This window comes from Elephas maximus, chromosome X, assembly GCF_024166365.1.
Source record: "Elephas maximus indicus isolate mEleMax1 chromosome X, mEleMax1 primary haplotype, whole genome shotgun sequence".
NCBI lineage: Eukaryota > Metazoa > Chordata > Mammalia > Proboscidea > Elephantidae > Elephas > Elephas maximus.
Window position 1 is genome coordinate 92,519,818 of NC_064846.1, and position 27,397 is coordinate 92,547,214.

General features: G+C 38.7%; 1 protein-coding gene across 2 annotated transcripts in view; it reads left to right on the forward strand.

The window, feature by feature from the left end:
- ZDHHC15 (zinc finger DHHC-type palmitoyltransferase 15) overlaps positions 1 to 27,397 on the forward strand; it is a 227,303-nt gene that overhangs the window by 161,059 nt on the left and 38,847 nt on the right. For both annotated transcript variants that reach the window (XM_049873316.1, XM_049873317.1), the window contains exons 6-9: positions 13,485 to 13,517; positions 14,277 to 14,397; positions 16,969 to 17,101; positions 19,701 to 19,827. In XM_049873316.1, the coding sequence (XP_049729273.1) occupies positions 13,485 to 13,517; positions 14,277 to 14,397; positions 16,969 to 17,101; positions 19,701 to 19,827 (414 nt within the window). The remainder of the gene's footprint in view (positions 1 to 13,484; positions 13,518 to 14,276; positions 14,398 to 16,968; positions 17,102 to 19,700; positions 19,828 to 27,397) is intronic.

Here is a 27,397-nt window from a genome sequence, read left to right on the forward strand (position 1 = left end):
ATTCATTCCCAAAGGGAGTGGGTCATTAGTAGTCATGTCAGAATTGGGTTGCCGTAGTTTTCAGTTGACTTTAATTACAAGGCACGGTTGTACTAAGAGACGCCCTAAGGAATCTCCTGCATTCTAGACATACTCTTCTTTACCTCTATTATGTAATGTCAACCCAATTTCCTTTTGGTAATCAGGATCAATCACACCAGTCAATATGGTAATTTCCTTCTTTACCTGTTGAACCAGAGGCATAAGGAGACCAAAGTGACCAGTTGGCATTATTAACTTCCAATTCAGTAGAGTCAGTGATGAGTCTCCAGGTAGGAGTATTCCCCTCTTTGGACCTAAGACCTCTACACCTGCAAAGCATAGGATGGTGGGCACAGGAAGCAAAAATTTTGTGAGTGAGTCACTAGGGTAATAGTGAGTGGTACCACTCCCATTTCCACCCCTTGATTCCTGGGCCCATGAATCTTGGCTATGGCAGAAACAGCACCATATATTGGACCCTAGTTTAGAACAAATACAGCCTCCTGGAAAACGCTGCCCCAACCCTGCAACGTATTGCCACCTAGCTGGCATCATAACTGTGTCTTTAGAAGGCCATTCCATGATTCTGTCAAGCCAGCTGCTTTAGGATGACATGGTAAGACCAGTGAATTCCATGAGCATGGGCCCATTGCCGCACTTCATTTGCTGTGAAGTGAGTCCCGTGGTCTGAGGTGATGCTGTTTGGGATACCATACGGGTGGATAAGGCATTCTGTAAGTCCACGGATGGTAGTTTGGGCAGAAGCATTGTGTGCAGGGAAGGCAAATCCATATCCAGAGTAAGTATCTATTCCAGTAAGAACAAAATGCTGCCCTATGCATGATGAAAGCGGCCCAATGTAATCAACCTGCGACCAGGTTGCTGGCTGATCACCTCAAGGAATGGTGCCATGTTGGGGACTCAGTGTTAGCCTTTGCTGCTGGAAGATTGGGCACTCAGCAGTAGCTGTAGCGCAGTTGGCCTTGGTAAGTGGAAGTCCATGTTTCTGAGCCCATGCACAGTCTCCATCCCTGCCACCATGGTCACTTTGTACATGAGTCCATTGGGCAATGACCAGAGTGGCTAGGGAAAGAGAATGACTGGTTTCCACAGAATGCTTCATCCTATCCACTTGATTATTAAAATTCTTCCCTGCTAAGGTCACCCTTTGGTGAACACTCATATGACACAAATGTATTCACTACTTTGGCCCATTCAGAGAGGTCCATCCACATGCCTCTTCCCCATATCTCCTTGTCTCCAATTTTACAATCATGTTCCTTCAAAGTCCCTGATAATCCAGCCAAACCACTGGCCAGAGCCCACAAATCAGTATACAATCACACATCTGACCATTTTTCCTTCCAAGCAAAGTGAGCAACCAAGTGGACTGTTTGAAGTTCTGCCTATTAGGAGGATTTCCTTTCACCACTGTCCTTCAGGGAAGTCCCAGAAAGTGGGACCAAATTCTGTCTTAGTTATCTAGTGCTGCTATAACAGAAATACAAGTGGACGGCTTTAGCAAACAGAAATTTATTCTGTCACAGATCGGGAGGCTAGAAGTTTGAATTCAGGGTGCCAGCACCAAGGGAAGACTTTTTCTCTCTTTTGGCTCTGGAAGAAGGTTCTTGTCATAAATCTTTCCCTGGTCTAGGAGCTTCTCAATGCAGGGACCCGAGGTCCAAAGGACAAGCTCCTCTCCCAGTTCTTCTTCCTTGGTAGTGTGAGGTCCAAGAAGGAACTATAGTGCTGCCACTGTCCACCTTCCAGTGGTGCCTGCATATCACACAGAACCATTTGTAAATCAGGCACAAGTTTTCTCTTCCTTGGTCCACTGATCATAAGGAGTGCTCCATGAGGCCATAGGTGCAGATTAGGAGATGGAATGTAAAATGACAGGAGTGGAGACCACGGGCATTTAGGCCACTTCTTCATACAACTTACTTGTGCATTCAGGTCCTGCTCAGACCCGATCTTGTATATACCAGTTCCGTTTAATGATGGAGTGCTGCCATTCACATCCAAATTTATGGCTCTGTGGGTTAGACAGCACCCAGTTCATGATGGGCAGCTCAGGCCGCATAGTGACTTGGTGCCCCGTGGTTAAGCGGTCAGTCTCCAGTAAGGCCCAGTAACAATCCAAAAGCTGTTTCTCAAAAGGAAAGTAGTTATCTGCAGAAGATGGCAGGGCTTTGCTCCAAAATCATAAGGGTCTGCACTGTGATTCACCAATAGAGGCCTGCCAGAGACTCCAAACAGCATCTCTATCTGCCTCTGACACTTCAAGCATCATTGAACCAGCGAAAGCATATGGCCCAAGCGGCAGAGCTGCTTGTATGGCAGCCCGAGTCTGTTGAAGAGCCTTCTTTTGTTCTAGGCTTCACCCAAAACTAGCACCTTTTCAAGTCATTTGATAAATAGGCCAGAATAGCACATCCAAATGAGGGATATGTTGCCTCCAAAATCCAAAGACACCCACAAGGCATTGTGCCTCTGTCATGGATTGAATTAGGTCCTCCCCCAAAATGTGTGTATCAGTTGGGCTGTGCCATGATTCCCAGTATTATGTGATTTTCCTGTATGTTGTAAATCCTGCCTCTATGATGTTAGCAGCAGTTGTGTTAGTGAAGCAGGACTCAGCCTACAGGATTGGATTGTGTCTTGAGGCAATCTATTGAGATATAAAAGATAGAAGCAAGCAGAGAGACAGACTTCCTCCAGAGCCAAAAGAGAGAGAAAGCCTTCCACGGGAGCCTACGCCCGGAATTTGAACTTGTAACCTACTAGACTGTGAGAAAATAAATTTCTCTTTGTTAAAGCCATCCACTTGTGGTATTTCTGTTATGGCAGCACTAGATGACTAAGACAAACTCTCTTTTAGTTGTGGGAGGAGCCAGATACAATAACTTATCCTTCACTTTAGAAGAAATATCTCAACATGCCCAACACCACTGGACCCCTAGAAATTTCACTGAGGTGGAAGGCGCCTGAATTTTTGTTAGATTAATTTTCTATCCACTAGTGCACAAATGTTTTACCGATAAGTCCAGAATCATTGACACTTCTCCCTTATTAGGTCGAATTAGCATAATGGCATAAATGTAATGGACCAGTGTGAGATCTTGTGGAAGGAAAGGCAATCAAGGTCTCTGTGGACTAAGTTATGACATAGGGCTGGAGAGATGATATAGCCCTGAGGTAGGACACTGAAGGAGTATTGCTGGCCTTCCAGCTGAAAGCAAACTACTTCTGATGGCCCTTCATAACAGGTATGGAGAAAAAGATATTAGTGAAATCAGTAGCTGCATACCAGGTACCAGGAAATGATTTAATTTGCTCAAGCAGTGAAACCACACCTGGAACAGCTGCTGCAATTGGAGTCACCCCCGGTTAAGTTTTCGATAACCCACTGTCATTCTCCAAGATCCATCTATTTTTTGCACAGGCCAGATAGGCAAGTTGAATGGGGATGTGGTGGAAATCACCACCCCTGCATCCTTCAAGTCCTTGATGGTGGCAGTAATCTCTGCAATATCTCCAGGAATGCAGTATTTCTTTTGATTTACTATTTTCCTAGGTAGGGGCAGTTCTATTGGCTTTCACATGGCTTTTCCTACCACAGAAGCCCTTACTTTACTTGTCAGTGATCCAATGTGGAGATTCTGCCAAGGGCTGAGTATATCTATTCCAATTATGCATTCTGGAACTGGGAACATCACTACAGAATGAGTTCAGGGACCAAATGGACCTACTGTGAGATGGACATGAGCTAAGACTCAGTTAATAACCTAACCTGTATACACCCCCACTCTGACTGGTGGACCCCAGTGACGTGTTAGGTCTCCTGGAATTAGTGTCAGTTCAAACCCGGTGTCAAGTATTCCCCGAAAAATCTGATTTTTTCCTTTTCCCCAGTGAAAAGCCACTTTAGTAAAATGACATAGGTCCCTTTGGAGAAGGCTGAGAGAAAGAAAGATTAAAGTTTCTGGCAGTGCAGTAGAGTCCTTCCTTAAGGGAACCCAGCCCCCCACCCCCATCATTCAAGGGGTTGTGAGTCTGTAAACTGGCTCAAGTCTGGTAATTCACCGAGGGTCTGTGACTCTCTATTTTGATGACTTGAGTTAGATTGCTGTTAACTTGACTTAGAATTCTTACTCTTGTACAGATCAAGTAAATGTTTAGTAAATTGTCTACGTAGCCCTATAACCCACCTCTACCCATACCTGCTGGTCCACACCACATTGCCTTGCCCCCACATGCCAGCTCCCGCAGTGCCATTTTTCTCTTTCTTCCTTTTCTTTCACCCTCTCACCTAGCCCCATATGCTGCCTCTACCCCCTCCCACTGGGCCACATCGCATCACCACAGGTAGAGAGCCACCAGCCTGCAACCAGCCGGGTGTACCCCACCACCACCTGCTGGCTCTCACTGTGCCATTTTTTCCTTTCTTCCTTTTCTTTCTCCCTCTTACCTAGCTCATATGCCATCTCTAACTCTTTCCACCAAGCCATGCTACACCACCATGACTAGAGAGCCACCAGCTCACTGCCATCCCGGGTTCACCCTGCCTCCATCTACCAGATCCTGCTGCACTATTTTTTCCTTTTTTTCTATTCCTTTTCTTTATCCCTCCAACCTAGTGCCATATGACACCTCACCCCACTTCCGCCAGCCCCCAGGTCTGCCTCACCCCCACCTGCCAGCTACATTTGTTTTCTTTTTCTCTCTTTTCTTTGTTCTCCCTACCTAGTCCTGTATGTCACCCCTCCTTCCTGCTGGCCCTCACAGTACCGACAAGGCTAGATCATCCTTGGCTCAGGTCCACTGCCGAACTAGGCTCACAATACCCCACCCCTCCCACCAGTTGACCAGCTGCTGAACAGAGGGAAGTAAGCCCATACCACTCCCTGTCTGACATCCCTGCCTCTCAGGCAAGGGGCTGTGACTGCTCCCACATCACTGGACCAACACCAGGGGTCACACAGTATACGCCCAGTCTGCCCTCAGCCACCTCGCCAAACCAGTGTACAGCAAAGTGTGCTTGACCTGCCTGCTGCTGCCCTGTTCACCTGGACAAGGTGGTGAGAGCTATTGTACCCACAGACGAGCCAGTAGCAAAGCACACCCAGACTACCCACCCTGACATATCAAAAAAAAAAAACAAAGAAGCAGGACAAAACAAATGAGCACAAAATCTATAAATACAGAAAATAGTACCTAATTGTCTTGGAGACAACAGATATTATCAAAACATAAAAAACCAGGACAATATGGCTCCAGCAAATGATCAAAATAAAGAAACAGATGACCTTCCAGTAGAAGAAAAGGCAGTGGAACTACCTGATATGGAATTCAAAAGACTAATACTTAGGGCTATCTAAGAGATTAGGAAAGAGATCAAGGAAAACACAGACAAAACCAAGGAAAAAGTAGACAAAATCATGAAAACACAGATAAAACCAATGAAAACATAGCCAAAATCAAGAATAACACACATAAAGCGAAAGAATAATTCAGAAAAACAATACAGGAACAAAACATCAAAATAAACAATTAAAAATCATACAAAACAGCAACTAGAAATTCAAAAGATAAACAACAAAATTTCAGAAATGGACAACTCAATAAAAGGTTTTAGAAGCAAATTTGAAACAATGAAAGACAGAATCAGCAAGATTGATGACACATCCCTGGAGGCCACTTTGAGGAAAAATCCAAGAAAAGAATAAAGAAAACCTAAGAATTATGTGGGACAGAATCGAGTGAAAATTTGTTCGTGATCGCAGTCCAAAAATGGAAAACACAGAGAAGATTGTTGAAGATTTGCTGACAGGAGACTTCCTAGATATCATATAAGAAGAAAAGCTGACCATCCAACAAGCTGAACAAACCCAATATAGGGTAGATACCTAAAGAAACTCACCAAGACATATCATAATCACACTCACCAAAACCAAAGACAAAGAAAGAATCCTGAGAGCACCTCAAGACAAACAAAAAGTCACTTACAAAGGGGAAACAATAAGACTAAACTTTGATTACTCAATAGAAACTATGCAGGCAATAAGGCAATGGGATGACATATATGAAACCTTGAAAGAAAAAAAACCACCAACCAAGAATAATATATCCTGCAAAACTCTCTCAAATACAATGGTGAAATAAGGACATTTCCAGATAAACAGAAATTAAGGGAATTCATGAAAACGAAACCAAATTTACAGGAAATATTAAAGGGAGTCCTTCAGTTAGACAACCAACAACATCACACAACAACTGGAGTCTAGGACACAGGATAGCATTAGCCAGATACCAACTAGGTAAATATTTCTCAATAATAAAGCTATAAGACTTAAAACAGAAATAGAGACGTCAATCTGTAAATGACAATGTCAAAACAACAATGGGGAAATAAACAGTGTAGGTATACAACTTTCAAATGGAGAGGAAGTCAAGGTGATATCAAGTAATAAAAGACTGGTTCAAACTTAGGAAGATAAGGGCAAATTTCAAGGTAACCACAAAGAAAGCTAACAAACCAACTCATCACAATAAAAAAATATAAAATCTCAGTAAACACAAAATCTATTAAAAAAAAGAAAGAAAATACACACTAAAAAGGAACTCAACACAGGAAAGTAAGACAAACAAAAACATCATCACCACCAAAAAAAAGCACACCAACATGACAGCAATAAAATCATACCTATTGATAATTACGCTGAATGTAAATGGCTTAAATGCACCTGTAAAGAGACAGAGAGTGACAAAATGGATAAAAAATACATGACTCATCACTATGCTGCCTGCAAGAGACATGCCTTAAACACAAAGTCATAAATATATTAAAAATCAAAGGCTGAAAAAAATATTTTAAGCAAACAATAACCAAAAAAGGGTATGAGCAGCAAAACTAATCTCAGATAAAATAGACTATAAGGTAAAATTAACCATAAAAGCTAAGGAAAGACATTATATAATAATTAAAGGGACACTCCAAGAAGACATAACCATAATAAAGATCTCTGCACCCAATGACAGGCCTCCAAAATATGTAAAACAAACTAAAGCGGCACTGAAAAGAGAAATAGTTCCACAATAATAGTAGGAGACTTCAACACAACACTCATGGTAATGGACAGAACATCTAGAAACTCTACAAAGATATGGAAGATCTAAAGGTCAAAATCAACCAACTTTACTTCCTAGATATATATAGAACACTCCATCGAACAGCAGCAAAGTATACATTCTTTTCCAAAGCACATAGAACATTCTCCAGAATAGACCACATGTTAGGCCACAAAGCAAGCCTCAGTAATACCCAAAACATTGAAATAATGCAAAGCATCTTCTCTGGCCACAACGTTATAAAAGTAGAAATCAATAACAAGAAGAGCAAGGAAAAAAAATACATGGAAACTGAATAACAACTTTCTTAAAACCAACTGCATAATAGAGGAAATCAAAAAATTCTTAGAATCAAATGAAAATGAAAACACAGCATACCAAAACCTTTGGGACAGGGCAAAGGCAGTGTTCAGAGGTCAATTTATAACGGTAAACACACACATCAAAAAACAAGAATGGGCCAAAAATCAAAACATTAACCCTACAACTCAAATAAATAAAGAGCAGCAAAAGAAGCCCCCAGCCACCAGAGGAAAGGAAATAATAAAGATTACAGCAGATATGAATAAAATAGAGAACAGAAAACAACAGAAAGAATCAATAAAATCAAAAGTTGGTTACTTGGAAAAGATCTACAAAATCAACAAGCCACTGGGCAAACTGACAAAAGAAAAACAGGTGAGGAAGAAAATAACCCAAATAAGAAATTAGGTGAGGATGTTACAACAGACCCAACTGAAATAAAAAGGATCATAACAAAATACTATGAAAAATTATACTCAACAAATTTGAAAACCTAGGGAAAATGGAAAATTTCTAGAAACACACTACCTACCTAAACTAACACAAACTGATGAAGAAAACCTAAACAGACCCATACCAAAGGAAGAGATTGAAGAGGTAATAATTTAAAAAAATAACCTCCCCCCCCCCAAAAAAAAGGCCAGGCCCGATGGCTTCACTGGGAAAATTCTACCAAACATTCAGAGAAGAGCTCACACCAGGACTACCCAAATTACTTCAGACCATTGAAAAGGAAGGAATACTCCTGAATTCATTCTATGAAGCCAGCATAACACTGATACTAAAGCCAGGCAAAGTCACCACAAAAAAAAGAAACTTACAGACCAATATCTCTTATGAATATAGATGCAAAAATTCTCAACAAAATTCTACCCAGTAAAATTCAGCATCATATGGAAAAAAATAATACACCACAAACAAGTGGAATTCATACCAGGTATGCAAGGATGGTTCAACATTAGAAAATCAATCAACGCAATCTACCACATAAATAGAACAAAAGAAAAAAATCACATGATCATCTCCATCAATGCAGAAAAGGCATCTGGTAAAGTCCAACATCTATTCCTGATAAAAACTCTCAATAAGATAGGAATAGAAGGGAAATTCTACATCATAATAAAGGGTATCTATACAAAACCAACAGCCAACATCATTCTCCATGGAGAGAGGCTGAAAGCATACTTCCTGAGAGCAGGAACAAGAAAAAGATGCCCTTTATCACCACTCCTCTTTAACACTATGCTAGAAGTCCTAGCTAGAGCAGTAAGGCAAGAAAAAGATATAAAGAGCATCCAAATTGGAAAAGAAGAAATAAAACTATACCTGTTTTTCAGATTATATGGTCCTGTACATAGAGAATCCCAAATATTCCACAAGAAAACTACTGGAACTAATAGGAAGATTCAGCATAGTAGGATATAAGATCAATATACAAAAGTCAGTTGGATTCCTATACACCAACAAAGAGAACTTCAAAAAGGAAATCAGGAAAGCAGTACCAGTTATAATAGCCCCTAAAAGATAAAATACTTAGGAATAAATCTAACCAGGGATGTAAAAGACACATACGAAGAAAACTACAAAACACTGTTGCAAGAAACCAAAAGAGACCTACATAAATCGAAAAATTAACCATGCTCATGGATAGGAAGTCTCAACATTGTGAAAATAGTCCTACCCAAAAGCGATCTACAGATATAACGTAAACCTGATCCAGTGACCAACAACATTCTTTATCGAGATGGAAAAACTAATCACCATCTTTATATGGAAAGGAAAGAGGCCCCAGATAAGCTAAGCATTACTGAAGAAAAATAAAGTAGGAGGCCTCGCATGACAGACACATAGACCAATGGAAGAGAATTGAAAACCCACATGTAAATCCATCCACCTATGGTCAGCTGATCTTTGACAAAGGACCAAAGTCTATTAAATTGGGCAAAGACAGTTTTTTTTTTAAACAAATGGTACCGGCAAAACTGGATGTCCATCTGTAAAAAATTGAAACAGGACCCATACCTCGTACCATACACAAAAACTAAGTCAAAATAGATCAAAGATCTAAATATAAAACCAAAAATATGATAAAGATCAGAGAAGAATAATTAAGGACAATACCAGGGGCCCTGATACCCCCCCCCCAAATAAAACAAACCAAACCCACTGACATCGAGTCAATTCCAACTCATAGCAACCCTATAGGGGCCCTGCAACCCTATAGGGGCCCTGGTACATGGCATAAATTCAGTACAAACCATAACAGTGTACAAACACCAGAAGATAAACTAGATAACTGGGAGCTCCTGAAAATTAAACACTTATGCTCATCAAAAGACTTTACCAAAAGAGTAAAAAGAGAACCTACGGACTGGGGAAAAATTTTTTAGCTAAAATATATCCGACAAGGGTCTAATCTCTAAAATCTGTAGGATACTTCAACACCTCAATAACAAAAAGACAATCCAGTTTGAAAATGGGCAAAGGATATGAACAGACACTTCACCAAAGAAGACATTCAGGCAGCTAACAGATGCATGAGGAAAGGTTTGTAATCATTAGCCATTAGAGAAATGCAAATCAAAATTACAATGAGATACTATCTCACCCTGACATTACTGGCATGAATCAAAAAAACAGAAAATAACAAATGTTGGAGAGCTTATAGGGAAATTGGAACTCTCATGCACTGCTGGTGGGAATGTAAAATGGTACAACCAGTATGGAAAATGATATGGAGCCTCCTTAAAAAGTTAGAAATACCATAGATCCAGCAATCCAAATCCTAGGAATATATCCTAGAGAAATAAGAGCCATCACACGAATAGACATATGTACACCCATGCTCATTGCAGCATTATTCGCAATAGCAAAAAGATGGAAACAACCTAAGTGCCCATCAACAGATGAATGGATAAACAAGTTATGGTACATACACGCGATGGAATACTAGCAATGATAAAGAACAATGATGAATCTGCGAGATATCTCACATTTATGAATCTGGAGGGCATTATGCCAAGTGAAATAAGTTAATCACAAAAGGACAAATATTTTATGAGACCACTATTATATAAACTCAAGAGAAGGTTTACACACAGAAAAAAAAAACTTTGATGTCTGTAAGGGAGGGGAGAGGTGAGGAAGCGAAATCGCTAACTAGATAGCAGACAAGTGTTAACTTTGGTGAAGACAACACACACTATAAGGAAAGCCAGCACAACTTGACCAAGACAAAGAGATAGAAGCTTCCTAGACATATCCAAACACCTGTGGGACTGAGATACTGAGGCTTAGGACTGGGGACCATGGTCTCAGGGTACATCTAGGTCAATTGATATAACATAGCTTTTACAGAAAATGTTCTACCTCTTACTTTGGTGAGTAGCATCTGAGGCCTTAAAAGCTTGTGAGCAGCCATCTAAAATATATCTATTGGTCCCATCACGTTCAGAGCAAAGGAGAATGAAGAAAATCAAAGACAAAAGGAAAATATCAGTCCAAGGGACTAATGGACCACATGAACCACAACCTCCACTAGCCTGAGCCCAGAAGAACTAGATGGTACCTGGTACCACCACAGACCTCTCTGACAGGGATCACAATAGAGGCTTCTAGACAGAAAGGGAGAAAAATGTAGAACAAAATTCAAGTTCACAAACAAAAACCAGACTTACTGGTCTGACAGAAACTGGAGGGACCCCCAAAACTACGGCCCCCAGACACCTGCTAACTCAGAACTGAAGCCACTCCTGAAGTCCACCTTTTAGCCAAAGACTAGACAGGACTATAAAACAATAACAAAGGTAAGGAAAGTGCTTCTTAGTTCAATCAAGTATAGGAAACCTAATGGGCAACACCTGCCCAAAAGCAAAGATGAGAAGGCAGAAAGGGACAGGAAATCTGAACGAATGGAAACAAGGAACCCGGGGTGTAAAGAGAGAGGGGGGAGTGCTGACACATTGCGGGGATTGCAACCAATGTCCCAAAGCAATTTGTGTAATTTTTGAATGAGAAACTAATTTGCGCTGTAAACTTTCACCTAAAACACACACACACACAAACAGTTGTAGCAGTACATTGACAGGGAGCTGCCAGAAATTCAAGCTGGATTCAGAAGAGGAGGTGGACAGAGGGATATCACTGCTTATATCAGATGGATCTTGGCTGAAAGCAGAGAATATCAGAAAGATGTTTACCAGTGTTTTATTGACTATGCAAAGGCATTTGACTGTGTGGATCATGACAAATTATAGATAACATTCAAAGAATGGGAATTCCAGAACATTTAATTGTAGTCATGTAGAACCTGTACATAGACTAAGAGGCAGTCGTTTGGAGAGAATCAGGGGATATTGCATGGTTTAAAATCAGGGAAGGTGTGCATCAGGGTTGTATCCTTTTACCATGCTCATTTAATCTGTATGCTGAGCAAATAATCCGAGAAGCCAGACTATATGAAGAAGAACATGGCATCAGGATTGGTGGAAGACTCATTAACAACTTGCGATTTGCAGATGACACAATGTTGCTTGCTGAAAGTGAAGAGGATTTGAAGCACTTACTGACTGGAAGCAGCAGTTAAGAAATCAAATGACATATTGCATTGGGCAAATGTGCTGCAAAAGACTTCTTTAAAACGTTGGAAAGCATAGATGTTACTTTGAGGACTAAGGCATGGCTGACCCATGCCATGATATTTTCAATAGCAACATATGCACTCGAAAGTTGGACGATGGATACGGAAGACCGAAGAAGAATTGATACCTTTGAATTATGGTGTTGGCAAAGAATATTCAATATACCATGGACTGCCAGTAGAACGAACAAGACTGTCTTGGAAGAAGTATAGCCAGAGTGCTCCTTGGAAGCAAGGATGGTGAGACTTCGTCTCATGTACTTTGGACATGTTATTAGGAGGGACCAATCCCTGGAGAAGGACATCAAGCTTGGTAAGGTAGAGGGTCAGTGAAAAAGAGGAAGACTCTTGAGGAGATGGATTGACACAGTGGCCGCAACAATGGTTTCAAGCATAGCAGTGATTGTGAGGATGGCACAGGACTGGGGAATGTTTTGTTGTTTTGTATGCAGGGTGGCTGTGAGTCCGATCTGACTCGATGGCACCTAACAACAACCCAACAATTTGTTTTAGGGAAGAAGACCACAGAGGTAAAGTGCCATTCTTATCACATCACATTAAGGGTACTTAACTATTAACATGATTTATCACTTTCAGTACTCTCATCTCAATCACCTGGCTGAGATAGTGTTTGGCAGGTTTCGCCTCTGCAAGGTCACTCTTCTCCCCCCACCCCCACCCACCCCCGCCCTTTCCTTTCCATACTGCACTCTTGGTAAGGAAATCACAAAAACATTAAAGGAATGGAGAGTTATGTGCCACCTCCTTGAGGGTGATGTATCTACAAAAATTTTTGGAATTCTTCTGCATGTTAAATTTGTTTCCTCCCCCACATTTATTTAGTCAGTCACTTATTAGTATGGACTTATGGATATTTATTTTATACTTTGGGTTATAACCTAAAACTACTGTATTTATTTGGTTGCTCAAATTATTACAGCTTTGTAAAACCCCATTTGTATGTTAATAAATATAATCTTCATGCCTTTTTTCTTGGGTACTTGTTCCCCTCATTTTTCCCTTATCCCTGATTCAAACATAGGTTATAGCCATATGCTTTCTTCTGTACTTTTATTAAATTGAGTATTGAAAAAAAAATGAGAAGAGACATCTTGGACCTTTTCTCCGAATCAATATCCTGGAGTTCTTAATTCCTTTTAAAAGTTTAGACTTCTAGGCATGTAAGTTGAGGCCAGTATGACCTTATAAAGTGTTGTTGTGATTGCCTCATCCTAGGAATAACAGGATACATAGTTTTGGTGTAGCTATAGTGGAAATATGGGTATACTAGAAATATTTAAAAATACTGGTGAGAACTTGAGTGCAATTATAAGGTGTTGCGTCATTTCCATAGCCTCATTTATTACACTGTATTTTTTCCCTTTTGTAGGTGTGTATTAAAGATGGACCATCACTGCCCATGGTATGTCCCTTTTATTGATTTCTCGCCTTTAAAAGGGTAAAAATTTCTCAGTGTACCTGCTTTCCTAAGCATAATTGTAACACACCTGTTTCTGCCGCCATAATTCACTGGGCTTTGTATTTGTGTGGGGGGCAGAGGAGGAGTAACATTTTACAGCAAGAATAAATATACCACCAAAGGTATGGTAGTGCACTTCTAGGGTCACAAAGCTAATAGTCTCCAGTTCATTAGCTTTAGCTACTGGGCATAGTAATGAAATAAAGCACAATTCCTTCTCCTCTTTGATATTACACAATTCAGTTGTTTTTAGCTGGCTTGATGTTTGAATCCACTGTGTGGTAGGATTGTTAAATTCAGCAGTTCTTCTCCAAATTTTGTATGACAGACCTAGAGAATCAGTCTCAAATCATCTAACCGCAAAGAGACCACATTATGCTAAGTGCAGCTGCTAAGACTTTAATGTGTTCAGTATCCAGGATCCAGCTCTGCTTGGGAGTGTCAGAAATCAGTTCAGAACTATTAGTCAGGCCAGATGTGTCTGTGCCTATAAATGAAAGGAGAAACAAGTGAGATGTGAACTTGTTTTTCTAGTCCGTTCCTATTAAGAGGCTTTAATCTCTGTGGGTTTCTATATAACACATAATGAAGCAGCAGGAGTAACATGTGTCCATTGTTTAGTTCACTTATGTATCAGTGTGTTCTCAATCAGTGGGTCCTGATTTCAAATTAGTTTTTCTTTCTTCTTCATTTTTTTTTTAGGGTTAATAACTGCATTGGATTTTCCAACTACAAATTCTTCCTTCAGTTCTTAGCTTACTCTGTTCTCTATTGCCTGTATATTGCTACAACAGTCTTCAGCTATTTCATCAAATACTGGAGAGTAAGTTTAAAATTCCTGAAGTCCTCTCCCCTCCTCACCCCCCCACCCCACTCCAATCTATGAAATAGTTCACCCTATCTTTTTCGTGTTTTGGAGTAGCTAATTTAATACTGAAGTAACCAGAAGGGAAGCCACCAAAAGCGTGTTTTCTGTGTTTAATACTTTGAGATTTATGGGAAGGATGTTATTTAATGATTCCAGTTAAGTTTCTGCAACACATGAGAATCTTTTTAAGACCTTCAGGAATTCTTGAATTCTACTGATTCTTTACAATGTACTTCACTAGCCAAGTTTAAAAAATCCACTTCTTATCAATTATATATTTGACAAATATTGAAACTAATTCTAAATACCTAGTTTCCCAAGAAAGAGTAACAAACCACTCCCCCATTGTTAGAAAATACTTTCTAATTCCCTGTTCAAAGGAGAGTTGCAACATTCCCACAGAACAGAAAGATACATCGATCATCTTCACATATGACCAAAATGAAACGGTGAGTCTCATTTGAACTTTGTGTGAAAAGAATACTAGTTTGAGATTTAGGAGAACTGGGTTTTAATGCTAGCTCTGTTACCTGCTTCACAGGCTCATTGCCAAGATCAAATAAAATAGATGTTGAGAGTGCTTTACCTTTCAAAATGTGATTTCAATAATTACCATGAAATATAAAAAAAAAAAATCCTGATCTCATCATTCTTCTGCTTGACTTATATCAATCATCTCCCATCTATTTCCAAACAGTTGAAGGCAGCTTTCCAGTTCATATATGTATCCATGATCTGTCAGCAGTATAGTCAAAATATATATATTTTTTGATTTCATGCCAATGAACTGCAAAAGATATCCCTATTCCTCAGGAAGGCTGTGAATTATTTTAGGAAAAAAGATAATTGCATTATTCTACCAGTATTCCTCTGAATATGGGTATTGCTTTGATTAATTTAGTTTGGTCATCTCTTGAGAAAGTAATTTTGAACTTAGGGCTGTCATCCTCTTCTAACACAAAAAGTTTAACATTAAGGGCTTTATCAAGGGACAGCACAGTAGATATGCTTTGGCAGACAGAAGAGAACTCTACTAATTATTTTGGGGGCGGGGAGAAGAGACTTCCAACCCAGCTACATAGGATGTGGACTGACCTTCTATCGGTCCCTCTCGCCCAGACATTTTCTAATTGCTCATTTAAAAGTGTAAGAAGTAAAACAAGTGATTTTTTTTAAAGCTTTTAAAAAATACTTAAAAATTAGATTATGAAAGCATAAACCCAACCAGGCAAAAACCACTACAAACTAATACATGGAGTCTTTCCTATAAATTCAAAACCAAACAAACATAGCAATCAAATTCAACTTGTATGCTTAGGCCGAATTGAGTCTGCCCTTAAAATGAAAAGTAAACAATGCTGTGTACTTTTAAAGCCATATATCAGGGAAGCTAGCTGTGCTCCTAGTTTCTGATAAAGCCTCCTGAAAGTTGAAGTCCTTTGAGTAGCTATTTCCTGGGCTGTTCTTCCCCCAGGAAAATTTCACCCAGATCACCCCTCAGCTGAAAGCATCTGGCTGGCTTACTCCCCCTTATCTTTATCCTTCAAACATATACATCCTGGATGATTCCCAATATTTCCTGACATCAAAATGAATAAAAATCTCTAAGAGATGAAAAAATCTGTAATATCTGATCTTGCTACATCTTGCTAAACCTTAATTTTCTCCTTACAAACCAGAGTAGAACCAGATCTGAATGTTGAGGTCCACCTCATTCAAGAATCACTTTTAACTTTACTACTAGGGAGCATTTGGAAATATTTCAAAGAGATTCATCAGACCAACACAATGCCACGTGGAAAAAAGATGCCCCAGCTTCTTATTGAAATGTTTAGCCAATTACTTTCAAAATTGTCTACAAAATCCCACTTGATTCTTACTGTCTAAACAACTGTTCCACAAGATGTAGTATACCAGCACATTCCACTTCAGCTACACAAAATTTGCAGCAACTTTAAAATCAAGTCATGACTTATAGGTAGGACATTTTAAAATTCTACCTATGTGCTTTAACTTCCTCCATATACCACTGTGACATTTTCAACACACATATGTACAAAGAAATATGACATATAAAGAATTCTAGACTAGTCCACCTTGAGACAAAAGGATGAGCCATATTGCTTCAAGACCACCATTAGCCAATGATTCATAATTATGAAGTTAAATGGAGTACAGCTTTAAAGAGGTTACATGCCAATTATGGCCTGAGTATACCCTTCTCATTTTTTATACCCCTCTCATATTACCCTTTTCTAATTGGTACATTTTACATTATTTTACACTGAACTGCATTTAAACAAGGATCTATTTCAGGCTTTGTAGGCTGAGAGCATATCCATGATGAGGTGTTCAGGTTATCAGTAGAAGGAATTGTTTTGTAAATATTTTACAAAATCTATATTTTAAATGATAGCTAGACGTTTTATGTATGTCAGAATATGACTAACCTATACAGAAAAACTAGCCAAGCCTTGCCACTTTAATCTTTTGGTTTTGTTTGTTTGTTTATTATTTCTTTTCTAGGGGGAATTGCCCAGTGTTCGCTCCAAGTTCCATGTCCTTTTTCTCCTCTTTGTGGCCTGCATGTTTTTTGTCAGCCTTGTGATTCTCTTTGGTTACCACTGTTGGCTTGTCAGCAGAAACAAAACCACCTTAGGTAAGACTGGATATTTAGACTAGAAAAAAAATACATTAATGAATATCAGAGTGACCTATAGATTGTTCCTAAGGAAGAGAAAACATTCCAATGAAACATTTCAGCTGCAGTGTCATCGTTTTGGCACCAAACTGAGACAGATGAAAATACTTTTCATCAAACTAGAGAGGCGTGGAGGCATAGAGGCACAAAAACAAAAATGACCAGTGCTCTTTATCGTTCATATTGGGTAATACCAAAACCAAATCAAACCTGTTGTTGAGTTGATTCTGACTCATAGTGATCCAAAAGGACAGAGTAGAACTGCCCCATAGGGTTTCCAAGGAGGGGCTGGTGGATTCAAGCTGCTGACCTTTTGATTGGCAGCCAAGCTCTTAACCACTGTACCACCAAGGCTCCTATTGGGTAGTAGTACCCTAGAATTACAGCCCAAAAGATTTCTAAAAGGTGTTTATGTGAGGAAGTGGAAAAAGAAGAAATCAGAAGAGAACATCAGAAAAGGGAGACGAAGGTCAATAAAAGATAAAACATATCCAAAAACAGAACCCTGAGAAAGAATCCAAACCAACAAATCATTTATGTCTACAATCATCAGTGAGCTTTGTAGAGACTGTGAAAGATACTAGAATATATAAACAAATTCATATCCTCAGTGAGCTTACAGCCTTTCCATGGAGATGAGACATACACACAAGAAAAGAAACATAATATACTAGATAAAAATTCAGTGCTTAATTATAACACAAACTATATCTGCCATAAGTGTTATTAGAGATTTGAGAGGGAGGTTTGAGCTAGGTCTTGAAGGCTAGGTAGGATTTGACTGGAAAATGGGATTAGGAGAAAAAAGCAGACATGTGGTAGAAAGAAATAGGTCAGATGTGTGTTGAAATGAGATGAGGGGAAGGAAATAAGTTTGGCATCAGCAGAGAATTCAGAAAGGTATGTGGCAGAAAAAAAACTAATGAGTGGCAGACTAGGAAGACGTAAAAAGTGATATTTTAGGTAATTTGGTTTTGTAAGGGCATATAAGATGGCCTGACAGGGGGATGACTCTAGGAGATCACTGCAGGAATCTAGACAAGTTAGAACTTAGAGAATGGCATTGGAGATGTAATATTTGGAATGATGCAAGAAACATTACAATGGCAACAACAGAAGGATATATAAGGCTCGGTTATTTATTAGATATGCAATTGGTTATTATCAAAGGAAAACTTCAAGGTTACTTTTCTAAGTTTATATATCCAAGCCTCTGCCCTCAGAAAGCTTACAAAATAGTTGAGATACAGAACAGACATACAAAAAAGTAACTAGCAAAATAAAGTAATATATTTTTGTCAAACAAGTAGAGCCATCAATAAGTGTTCTGGAAAGAGATTGCTGCTTGTTTAGAGAAGACTAAAAAGGGACAACAGCAACAGAAAGGACCTATGAGGGCAAATGTTGAACTCAAAAAGGAATGAGACAAAATACATTACATTAAACAAGTGAGTCTCTAAAAAATGAGTACAAGAAATGACCATTCTTTTGGTTCATTACTGACTGTAGAGCCTGGCCTGTTATTTGGAGAACTGTATTTCTGATGGATTCCATTGCAACAACTTTTTCATCATTGTGTACAAATCAATGCATGAGATGTGACAAGAAACTGTACAAGAGTTTAATGTTTAGCTAGGATAGATTTGAGGAAAGTTTAGTGCAAAAGCTACTACACTTTGGGAATTCATTTGTTAGTAATGTTAAAAGCTAAGAAAGTATTTGCACCCATTTTGTAAACCAAATCTATATATAGCACTTAGTTTTTAGGGTGGTAGAGTAGCACATTTGGCTTAGAGATCTGCTGCAAAGCAGAAGACTACTAAAAGCTTCATGATAACAGAGTCTTTGAAAGGAAAGAACAAATGGGAAATGGCCAGATCCAGTCAGAGTCCAACAGTGAGAGTGTTTGCTTAATGGGATATGTGTCTAAAAATAATGTGCACCAACATGGTCCAAGTCCTTGTGCTCTTTGAGGTGATTATAGTTCACCCATTGACATTTTCTCTGGAGTAAACCTTAGTTCCTTACATCGCAGCCTTCATTGTGAATATTTTCATTCCTGAAATGTTTCAAAACCAGATCAATGTCATTACCATCTCTTTATGTGTCGTTACTTTGTTTCCCAGCTCTAAAGATGGAGACGAACTGGCTGTTGCCACTAAGATTCAAATAAAGTTCTGTTATTTTTGCTTTTTCACCCTTCACATCCAGCAGTATAAAATATATACTGCCCCCTGGCTGCTTAATTATTTCTACCATCATATGTTTCCTCTGCCTTTAAACAAACAAACAAAATAACCAAAAAACCAGTTGTTTATATTGAATAACAATCTTACTTCATGTTATGTGATTAAACTGGTTTTTAGTAAGTAATTTAGCAATAACTAAGAATGAGAGGGCTGTGTTACCACAGCAAAAAGATATCATAGATCCAAGTCACATTTATGGATAACTTAAAAAATTTTTTTTTTTATAAAATCGTAACTATCCTGAAATTTGTTTCTTTGTTGCTTCCTTCCTCTTTCCTCTTTCTTCCAACTCCTCTGCCCTTCCCTAGAGGCCTTCTGCACTCCAGTGTTTACAAATGGCCCAGAGAAAAATGGGTTCAACCTTGGCTTCATCAAAAATATCCAGCAGGTGTTTGGAAATAACAAGAAGTTCTGGTTAATACCTATCGGGTCAAGGTAAGTAGTTATAACTACTGAAAGAAGTTGATGCTGGACGATACCTTGAAGTGGCAAAACAGTTTTGATTATAATGTGCACCAGGTATCAGTCCAATAAGAAGTTTTCTTCCTCCAATTTTTAAAAAATATTTTTGTATTGGTGAAAGTATACACAGCCAAAGATATACTGTTTCAACAATTTCTTCATATACAATTTAGTGACATTGGTTACATTCTTAAAGTTGTGGTACCATTCTCACTATCCTTTTCCAAATTATTTCACCACCATTATCTTAAATTCACCGCCCCCTAAGCTTCCTATCCAACCTTTCAAATTGCTATTGTCAATTTGATCTCACATAAATCATTCTTTAAAAGCACAATGCTCGAAGTAGATGTACTTTACTAATTAACCCATTGCCATTGAGTTGATTCTGACTCATGGAGACCCTATAGAACAGAGTGGAGCTGCCTCAGTAGGGTTTTCAAGGAGCAGCTGGTAGATTTGAACAGCTGACCTTTTGGTTAGCATATGTACCTCTTAACCACTGCGCCACAAGGGCTCCAAGGAATTTATAGTTTTGACCCATAGCAACCCTATAGGACAGAATAGAACTATTCCATATTGATTCCAAGGAGCGGCTGGTGGATTTGAACTGCCAACCTTTAGGCTAGGAGCCAACCTCTTAACCACTATACCACCAGGTCTCTTCTTTATTAATTAAGCTATCTTTGGTTCAAAGAAGACTTCAGGGGATAGTTTTCTTGTTTTAAGGTTTAAGTTTAAAGATTATCTCAGGGCAATAGTTTTGGGGTCTCATCCAGCCTCAATGACTCCAGAAAGTCTGGATTCCATAAGAATTTGAAATTCTGTTCTGCATTTTTCCCCTTTTGATCAGGATTCTTCTATAGAATCTTTGATCAAAAACTTCCGTAATGGTAGCCAGGCACCATCCAGTTCTGGTCTCATGGCAAAGGAGGCAGTTGTTGACAAAATGGATTAAAAAAACAGGACCCGTCAATATGCAGTCTACAAGAGACACACCTTAGAAACAAAGACATAAATATATTAAAAATCAAAGGATGAGAAAAAATTTATCAAGCAAACAGCAACCAAAAAAGAACAGGAGTGGCAATACTAATCTCAGATAAAATAGACTTTAAAACAATATCTGCCATAAAAGACGAGGAAGGATATTATATAATGATTAAAGGGACAATCCACCATGAGGACACAGCCATAATAAATAGCTACATGTCCAATGACAGGGCTCTAAAATACCTAAAAGAAACTCTAACAGCACTGAAAATAGAAATTGACAGTTCCACAATAATGGTAGGAGACTTCAACACACCACTCTCAGTAAAAGACAGAACATCTAGAAAGAAACTGAACAAAGATACAGATCTAAAGGCCAGTCAACCAACTTGACTTCATAGACATATATAGAACACTCCACACAAGAGCAGCAAAGTATACATTCTTTTCGAATGCACATGGAACGTTCTCCAGAATAGACCACATATTGGGCAACAAAGCAACCCTCGACAAAATCTAAAACATTGAGATAATACAAAGCATCTTCTCTGATCACAACACCATAAATGTAGAAATTAATAACAGAAAGAGCAAGGAAAAAAAATCAAATACACGGAAATTGAATGACACCCTGCTTAAAAACCACTGGGGAATAGAAAAAATCAAAGATGGAATCAAAAAATTCCTAGAATTAAATGAGAATGAAAACACATCGTACCTAAACCTTTGGGAAACAGCAAAGGCAGTGTTCAGAGGTCAATTTATAGCAATAGATGCATACATCAAAAAAGAAGGAAGGGACAAAATCAAAACATTAGCTATACAACTCAGATAAATAGAAAGAGAACAGCAAAAGAAGCCCGCAGCCACCAGAAAAAATGGAAATAATAAAGACTGGAGCAGAAATAAATGAAATAGAGAATAGAAAAACAATAAAAGAATCAACAAAACCAAAAGTTCGTTCTTTGAAAGAATGAACAAAATCGATAAACCACTGGCAAAACTGACAAAAGAAAAACAGGAGAAGATGCAAATAACCCAAATAAGAAATGAAATGGGGGACATTACAATAGAAATAAAAAGAATCATAACAGAGTACTGTGAAAAACTGTATTCCAACAAATTTGGAAACCTAGAGGAAATAGACAAATTCCTAGAAACACTCTACCTATCTAAACTAACACAAACTGAGGATGAAAATCTGAATAGATCCATAACAAGAGAAGAGATTAAAAAGGTTAAAAAAAAAAAGTCCTGGCCCAGATGGCTTCACTGGAGAATTCTACCAAACATTCGGGGAAGCGCTCACACCAATATTACTCAAACTATTTCAGAACATAGAAAAGGAAGGGGTACTTCCAAATTCATTTTGTGAAGCCAGCATAACCCTAATACCAAAAGCAAAGACACCACAAAAAATTACAGACCAAGGTCTCTCATGAATATAGATGCAAAAATTCTAGCCAGTAGAATTCAGCATCATATGCAAGGATGGTTCAACATTAGAAAATCAATCAGCATAACCCACCACATAAATAAAATGAAAGAATCACATGATCATCTCAGTCAATGGAGAACAGGCATTCAATAAAGTCCAACACCCATTCCTAATAAATACTCTCAGTAAAATAGGAATAGAAGGGAAATTGCTAAACACAGTAAAGTATCTATACACAACCAACAACCAACATCATTCACAATGGAGAGAAGCTGAAAACATTCCTCCTGAGAATAGGAACAAGACAAGGATGCCCTTTATCACCACTTCTATTTAACATTCTGCTGTTAAGTCCTAGCTAGAACAATAAGGCAAGAAAAAGAAATGAAAGGCATCCAAATTGGAAGGAAGAATTAAAACTATCCCTATTTGCAGATGATATGATACTATACATGTTGTTGTCTGTAGGTGCCATTGAGTTGGTTCTGACCCATAGTGACCCTATGTACAACAAAACAAAACACTGCCTGATTGTGCACCATCCTAAAATTATTGTTAATCTTGGACCCATTGTTGCAGCCACTGTGTCAATCCATCTCTTTTTCACTGACCCTCTACTTTACCAAGCAAGATGTCCTTCTCCAGGGACTGGTCCCTCCTGATAACACGTCCAAAGTCTCACCATCCTTGCTTCTATGGAGCATTCTGGTTGTACTTCTTTCAAGACAGATTTGTTCGTTCTTTTGGCAATCCATGGTATATTCCATATTCTTCACTGACACCATAATTCAAAGATGTCAATTCTTCTTTGGTCTTCTTTATCTATAGTTCAGTTTTCGCACGCATATAATGAGATTGAAAGTGCCACGGCTTGGGTCAGGCACACCCTAGTCCTTGAAGTGACATCTTTGCTTTTTAACACTTTAAAGAGGTCTTTTGCAGCACATTTGCCTAATGCAATGCATCATTTGATTTCTTCACTGCTGCTTCCATGGACATTGATTGTGGATCCAAGTAAAATGAAATCCTTGACAACCTAAATATTGTCCTCGTTTATCGTGATGTGTATAGGTCCAGTTGTGAGAATTTTTCTTTTCTTTATGTTGATGTGTAATCCATACTGAAGGCTGTAGTCTTTGATCTTCATCAGTAAGTGCTTCAAGTCCTCTTCAATTGCAGTAAGCAAGGTTGTGTCATCTGCATAACACAGGTTTTTAATAAGTGTTCCTCCAATCCTGATGCTGTGTTCTTCTTCCTATAGTACAGCTTTTCAGATTATTTGTTCAGCATACAGATTGAATAAGTATGGTGAAATGTTACAACCCTGACACACACATTTCCTGAGTTTAAACCATGAAGTATCCCCTTGTTCTGTTGAAACGACTGCCTTATGTTGTATGTACAGGTTCTTCACGATCTCCATTAAGTGTTCTGGAATTCCCATTCTTCCCAATGTTATCCATAATTTGTTATGATCCACACAGTCGAATGCCTCTGCATAGTCAATAAAAAACAGCTAAACTTCTTTCTGGTATTCTCTGCTTTCAGCCAAGATCTGTCTGACACCAGCAATTATATCCCTTGTTCCACGTCCTCTTCTGAATCCAGCCTGAATTTCTGGCATTTCTCTGTAGAAGTACTGCTGCAACTGCTTTTGAGTAATCTTCAGCAAAATTTTACTTGCGTGTGATATTAATGATATTGTTCGATAATTTCTACATTGTGTTGGATCACCTTTCTTTGGAATAGGCATAAATATGGATTTCTTCCAGTTGGTTGGCCAGGTAGCTGTCTTCCAAATTTCTTGGCATAGACGAGTGAGCACCTGCAGTGCTACATTCATTTGTTGAAACATCTCAATTGGTTTCCGTCAATTCCTGGATCCTTGTTTTTCGCCAATGTCTTCCGTGCAGCTTGGACTTCTGCCTTCAGCACCATTGGTTCTTTATCATATGCTACCTCCTGAAATGACTGAACATCAACCAATTCTTTTTGGTACAGTGACTGTCTATTCCTTCCATCTTTTTTGATGCTTCCTGCGTCATTCAGTATTTTGCCCATAGAATCTTTCAGTATTGCAACTCAAGGCTTGAATTTTTCTTCAGTTCTTTCAGCTTGAGAAATGCTGAGCACATTCTTCACTTTTGGTTTTGTAACTCCAGGTCTTTGCACATGTCATTATAAATACTTTACTTTGTCTTCTCGAGCCACCCTTTCAAATCTTCTGTTCAGTTCTTTTACTTTATCATTTCTTCCTCTCACTTTAGCTACTCAGCATTCAAGAGCAAGTTTCAGAGTCTCTTCTGACCTCCATTTTGGTCTTCTTTCTTTTCTGTCCTCTTAATGACCTCTGCCTTTCTCCATGTATGATGTCCTTGATGTCATTCCACAAATTGTCTGGTGTTCGGTCATTAGCATTCAATGTGTCAATCTTGAGATCTCTAAATTCAGGTGGGATACACTCAAGATTGTACTTTGGCTCTCATGGACTTGTTCTAATTTTCTTCATCTTCATCGTGAACTTGCATGTGACTTATTGATGGTCTGTCCTCAGTTGGCCCATGGACATGTTCTGACTGATGATATTGAGCTTTTCCATCATCTCTTTCCACAGAAGTAGTCAATTTGATTCCTCTGTATTTTGTCCAGCAAGGTCCATGTGTATAGTTGCCATTTATGTTGTTGTAAAAAGGTATTTGCAATGAAGAAGTCGTTGATCTTGCAAAATCCTATCACGAGATCTCCGGCATTGTTTCTGTCACCCAGGCCATATTTTCCAACTACCAATCCTTCTTCTTTGTTTCCAACTTTTGCATTCCAAACACCAGTAACTATCAATGCATTCTTATTATTAACGGATGTTTGTAGCTGTTTATTCTCATTTTGAGTCATGCTCCAACAGCAAATGAAGGTCTTGAAAGCTGGACTCCATCCATGTCATTCAGACTGACTCTACTTTGAGGTGGCAGCTCTTCCCTAGTCATATTTTGAGAGCCTTCCAACCTGAGGGGCTCATCTTCTGGCACTACATCAGACAGTGTCCCACTGCTATTCATAAGGTTTTCAATGGCTAATTTTTTTTTTCAGAAGTAGACTGCCAGGTCTTTCTTCCTAGTCTGTCTTAGTCTGGAAGATCAGCTGAAACCTGTCCATCATGAATGACCCTGCTGGTATTTGAATACCGGTGGCATAGCTTCCAGCATTACAGCAACACACAAGCCACTACAGTATGACAAACTGACAGACTCGTGAGGATGCTATACATAGACAACCCAAAATACTCCACAAGAAAACTACTGGAACTAATAGAAAGATTCAGCAGCATGGCAGGATAGAAGATAAACATACAAAAATAAGTTAGATTCCTATACACCAATAAAGAGAACTAAGAAAAAGAAATCAGGAAAGTAATACTATTTATTATAAAAAAAAATAGCTCCTAAAAAAATAATACTTAGGAATAAATCTAACCAGGGACATAAAAGACCTATACAAAGAAAACTACAAAACACTACTGCAAGAAACCTAAAGAGACTTACATAAATGGAAAAACGTACCATGTTTATCGATAAGTAGACTCAGCATTGTGAAAATGTCAATTGTACCCAAGGCAGTCTACAAATACAATGCAATCCTGATCCAAATACCAACAGCATTCTTTAATGAGGTGGAAAAACTAATCATTAACTTTATATGGAAAGGAAAGAGGCCCTGGATAAGTAAAGCACTATTGAAGAAAAAGAACAAAGTAGAAGGACTTGCACTTCTTGACCTCAGAACCTACTATCCAGTTACAGCAGTCAAACAGCCTGGTACTAGTACAGACACATTGACCCATGGAACAGAATCGAGAACCCAGAGGTAAGTCCATCCACTTATGGGCACCCAATCCTCAACAAAGGCCCAAAGTCCATCAAATGGGGAAAAGACCATCTTTTTAACAACTGATGTTGGCAAAACTGGATGTCCATCTGTAAAAAAATGAAACAAGATCAATACCTTACACCGTACACAAAAACTAATTCTAAATGGATCAAAGACCTAAATATAAAACCAAAAACTATAAAGATCATGGAAGAAAAAATAGGGTCAACACTAGGGGTCCTAATCCCCCTCGCTGCCATCAAGTGGAGTCCAACTCATACGTGGCATAAATAGGATACATACCATAACTAACAGTACACAAACACCAGAAGATGAGCTAATAGCTTGGATCTTCTAAAAATTAAGTAGTTATGCTCATCAAAAGACTTCACCAAAAAGGTAGAAAGAGTACCTAGAGACTGGGAAAAAGTTTTGGGTGTGATATATCCAAGAAAGGTCTAATCTCTAAAATTTATAGGAAAATTTAACCCCTCTACAACAAAAAGACAATCCAATTAAAAAATGGTCCAAGGATATGAACAGACACTTCACCAAAGAAGACATTCAGGCAGCTAACAGATGCATGAGGAAATGCTCGAGATCACTAGCCATTAGAGAAATGCAAATCAAAACTGCAGTGAGATACCATCTCACCCCAACATTACTGGCATGAATCAAAAAACAGAAAATAAATGTTGGAGAGAATGTGGGGAGATTGGAAGTCTTATGCACTGCTTGTGGGAATGTAGAATGGTACAATCACTTTGGAAAACAATATGGCACTTCCTTAAAAAGCTAGAAATAGAAATACCATATGATCTAGCAATCCCACTCCTAGAACTATATCCTAAAGAAATATGAGCCGTCAAATGAATAGACATACACACACCCATATTCACTGCAGCATTATTCACAAGAGCAAAAGATGGAAACAACCTAAGTGCCTATCAACAGATGAATGGATAAACAAACTGTGGTATATACACACAATGGAATACTATTGCAAGGATAAAGAACAATGATGAATCTGCCAAACATCTCAGCACATGGATGAATCTGGAAGGTGTTATGCTGAGTGAAATATGTCAGTCACAAAAGGACAAATACTATATAAGACCACTATTATAAAAACTCATGAAAAGGTTTACACACAGAAAGAAACAATCTTTTATGGTTACGATGGAGGCAAGTGGTGGGTGGGGAAAAACACTAACTAGATAGTAGATAAGTGGTAACTTTGGTTATGGG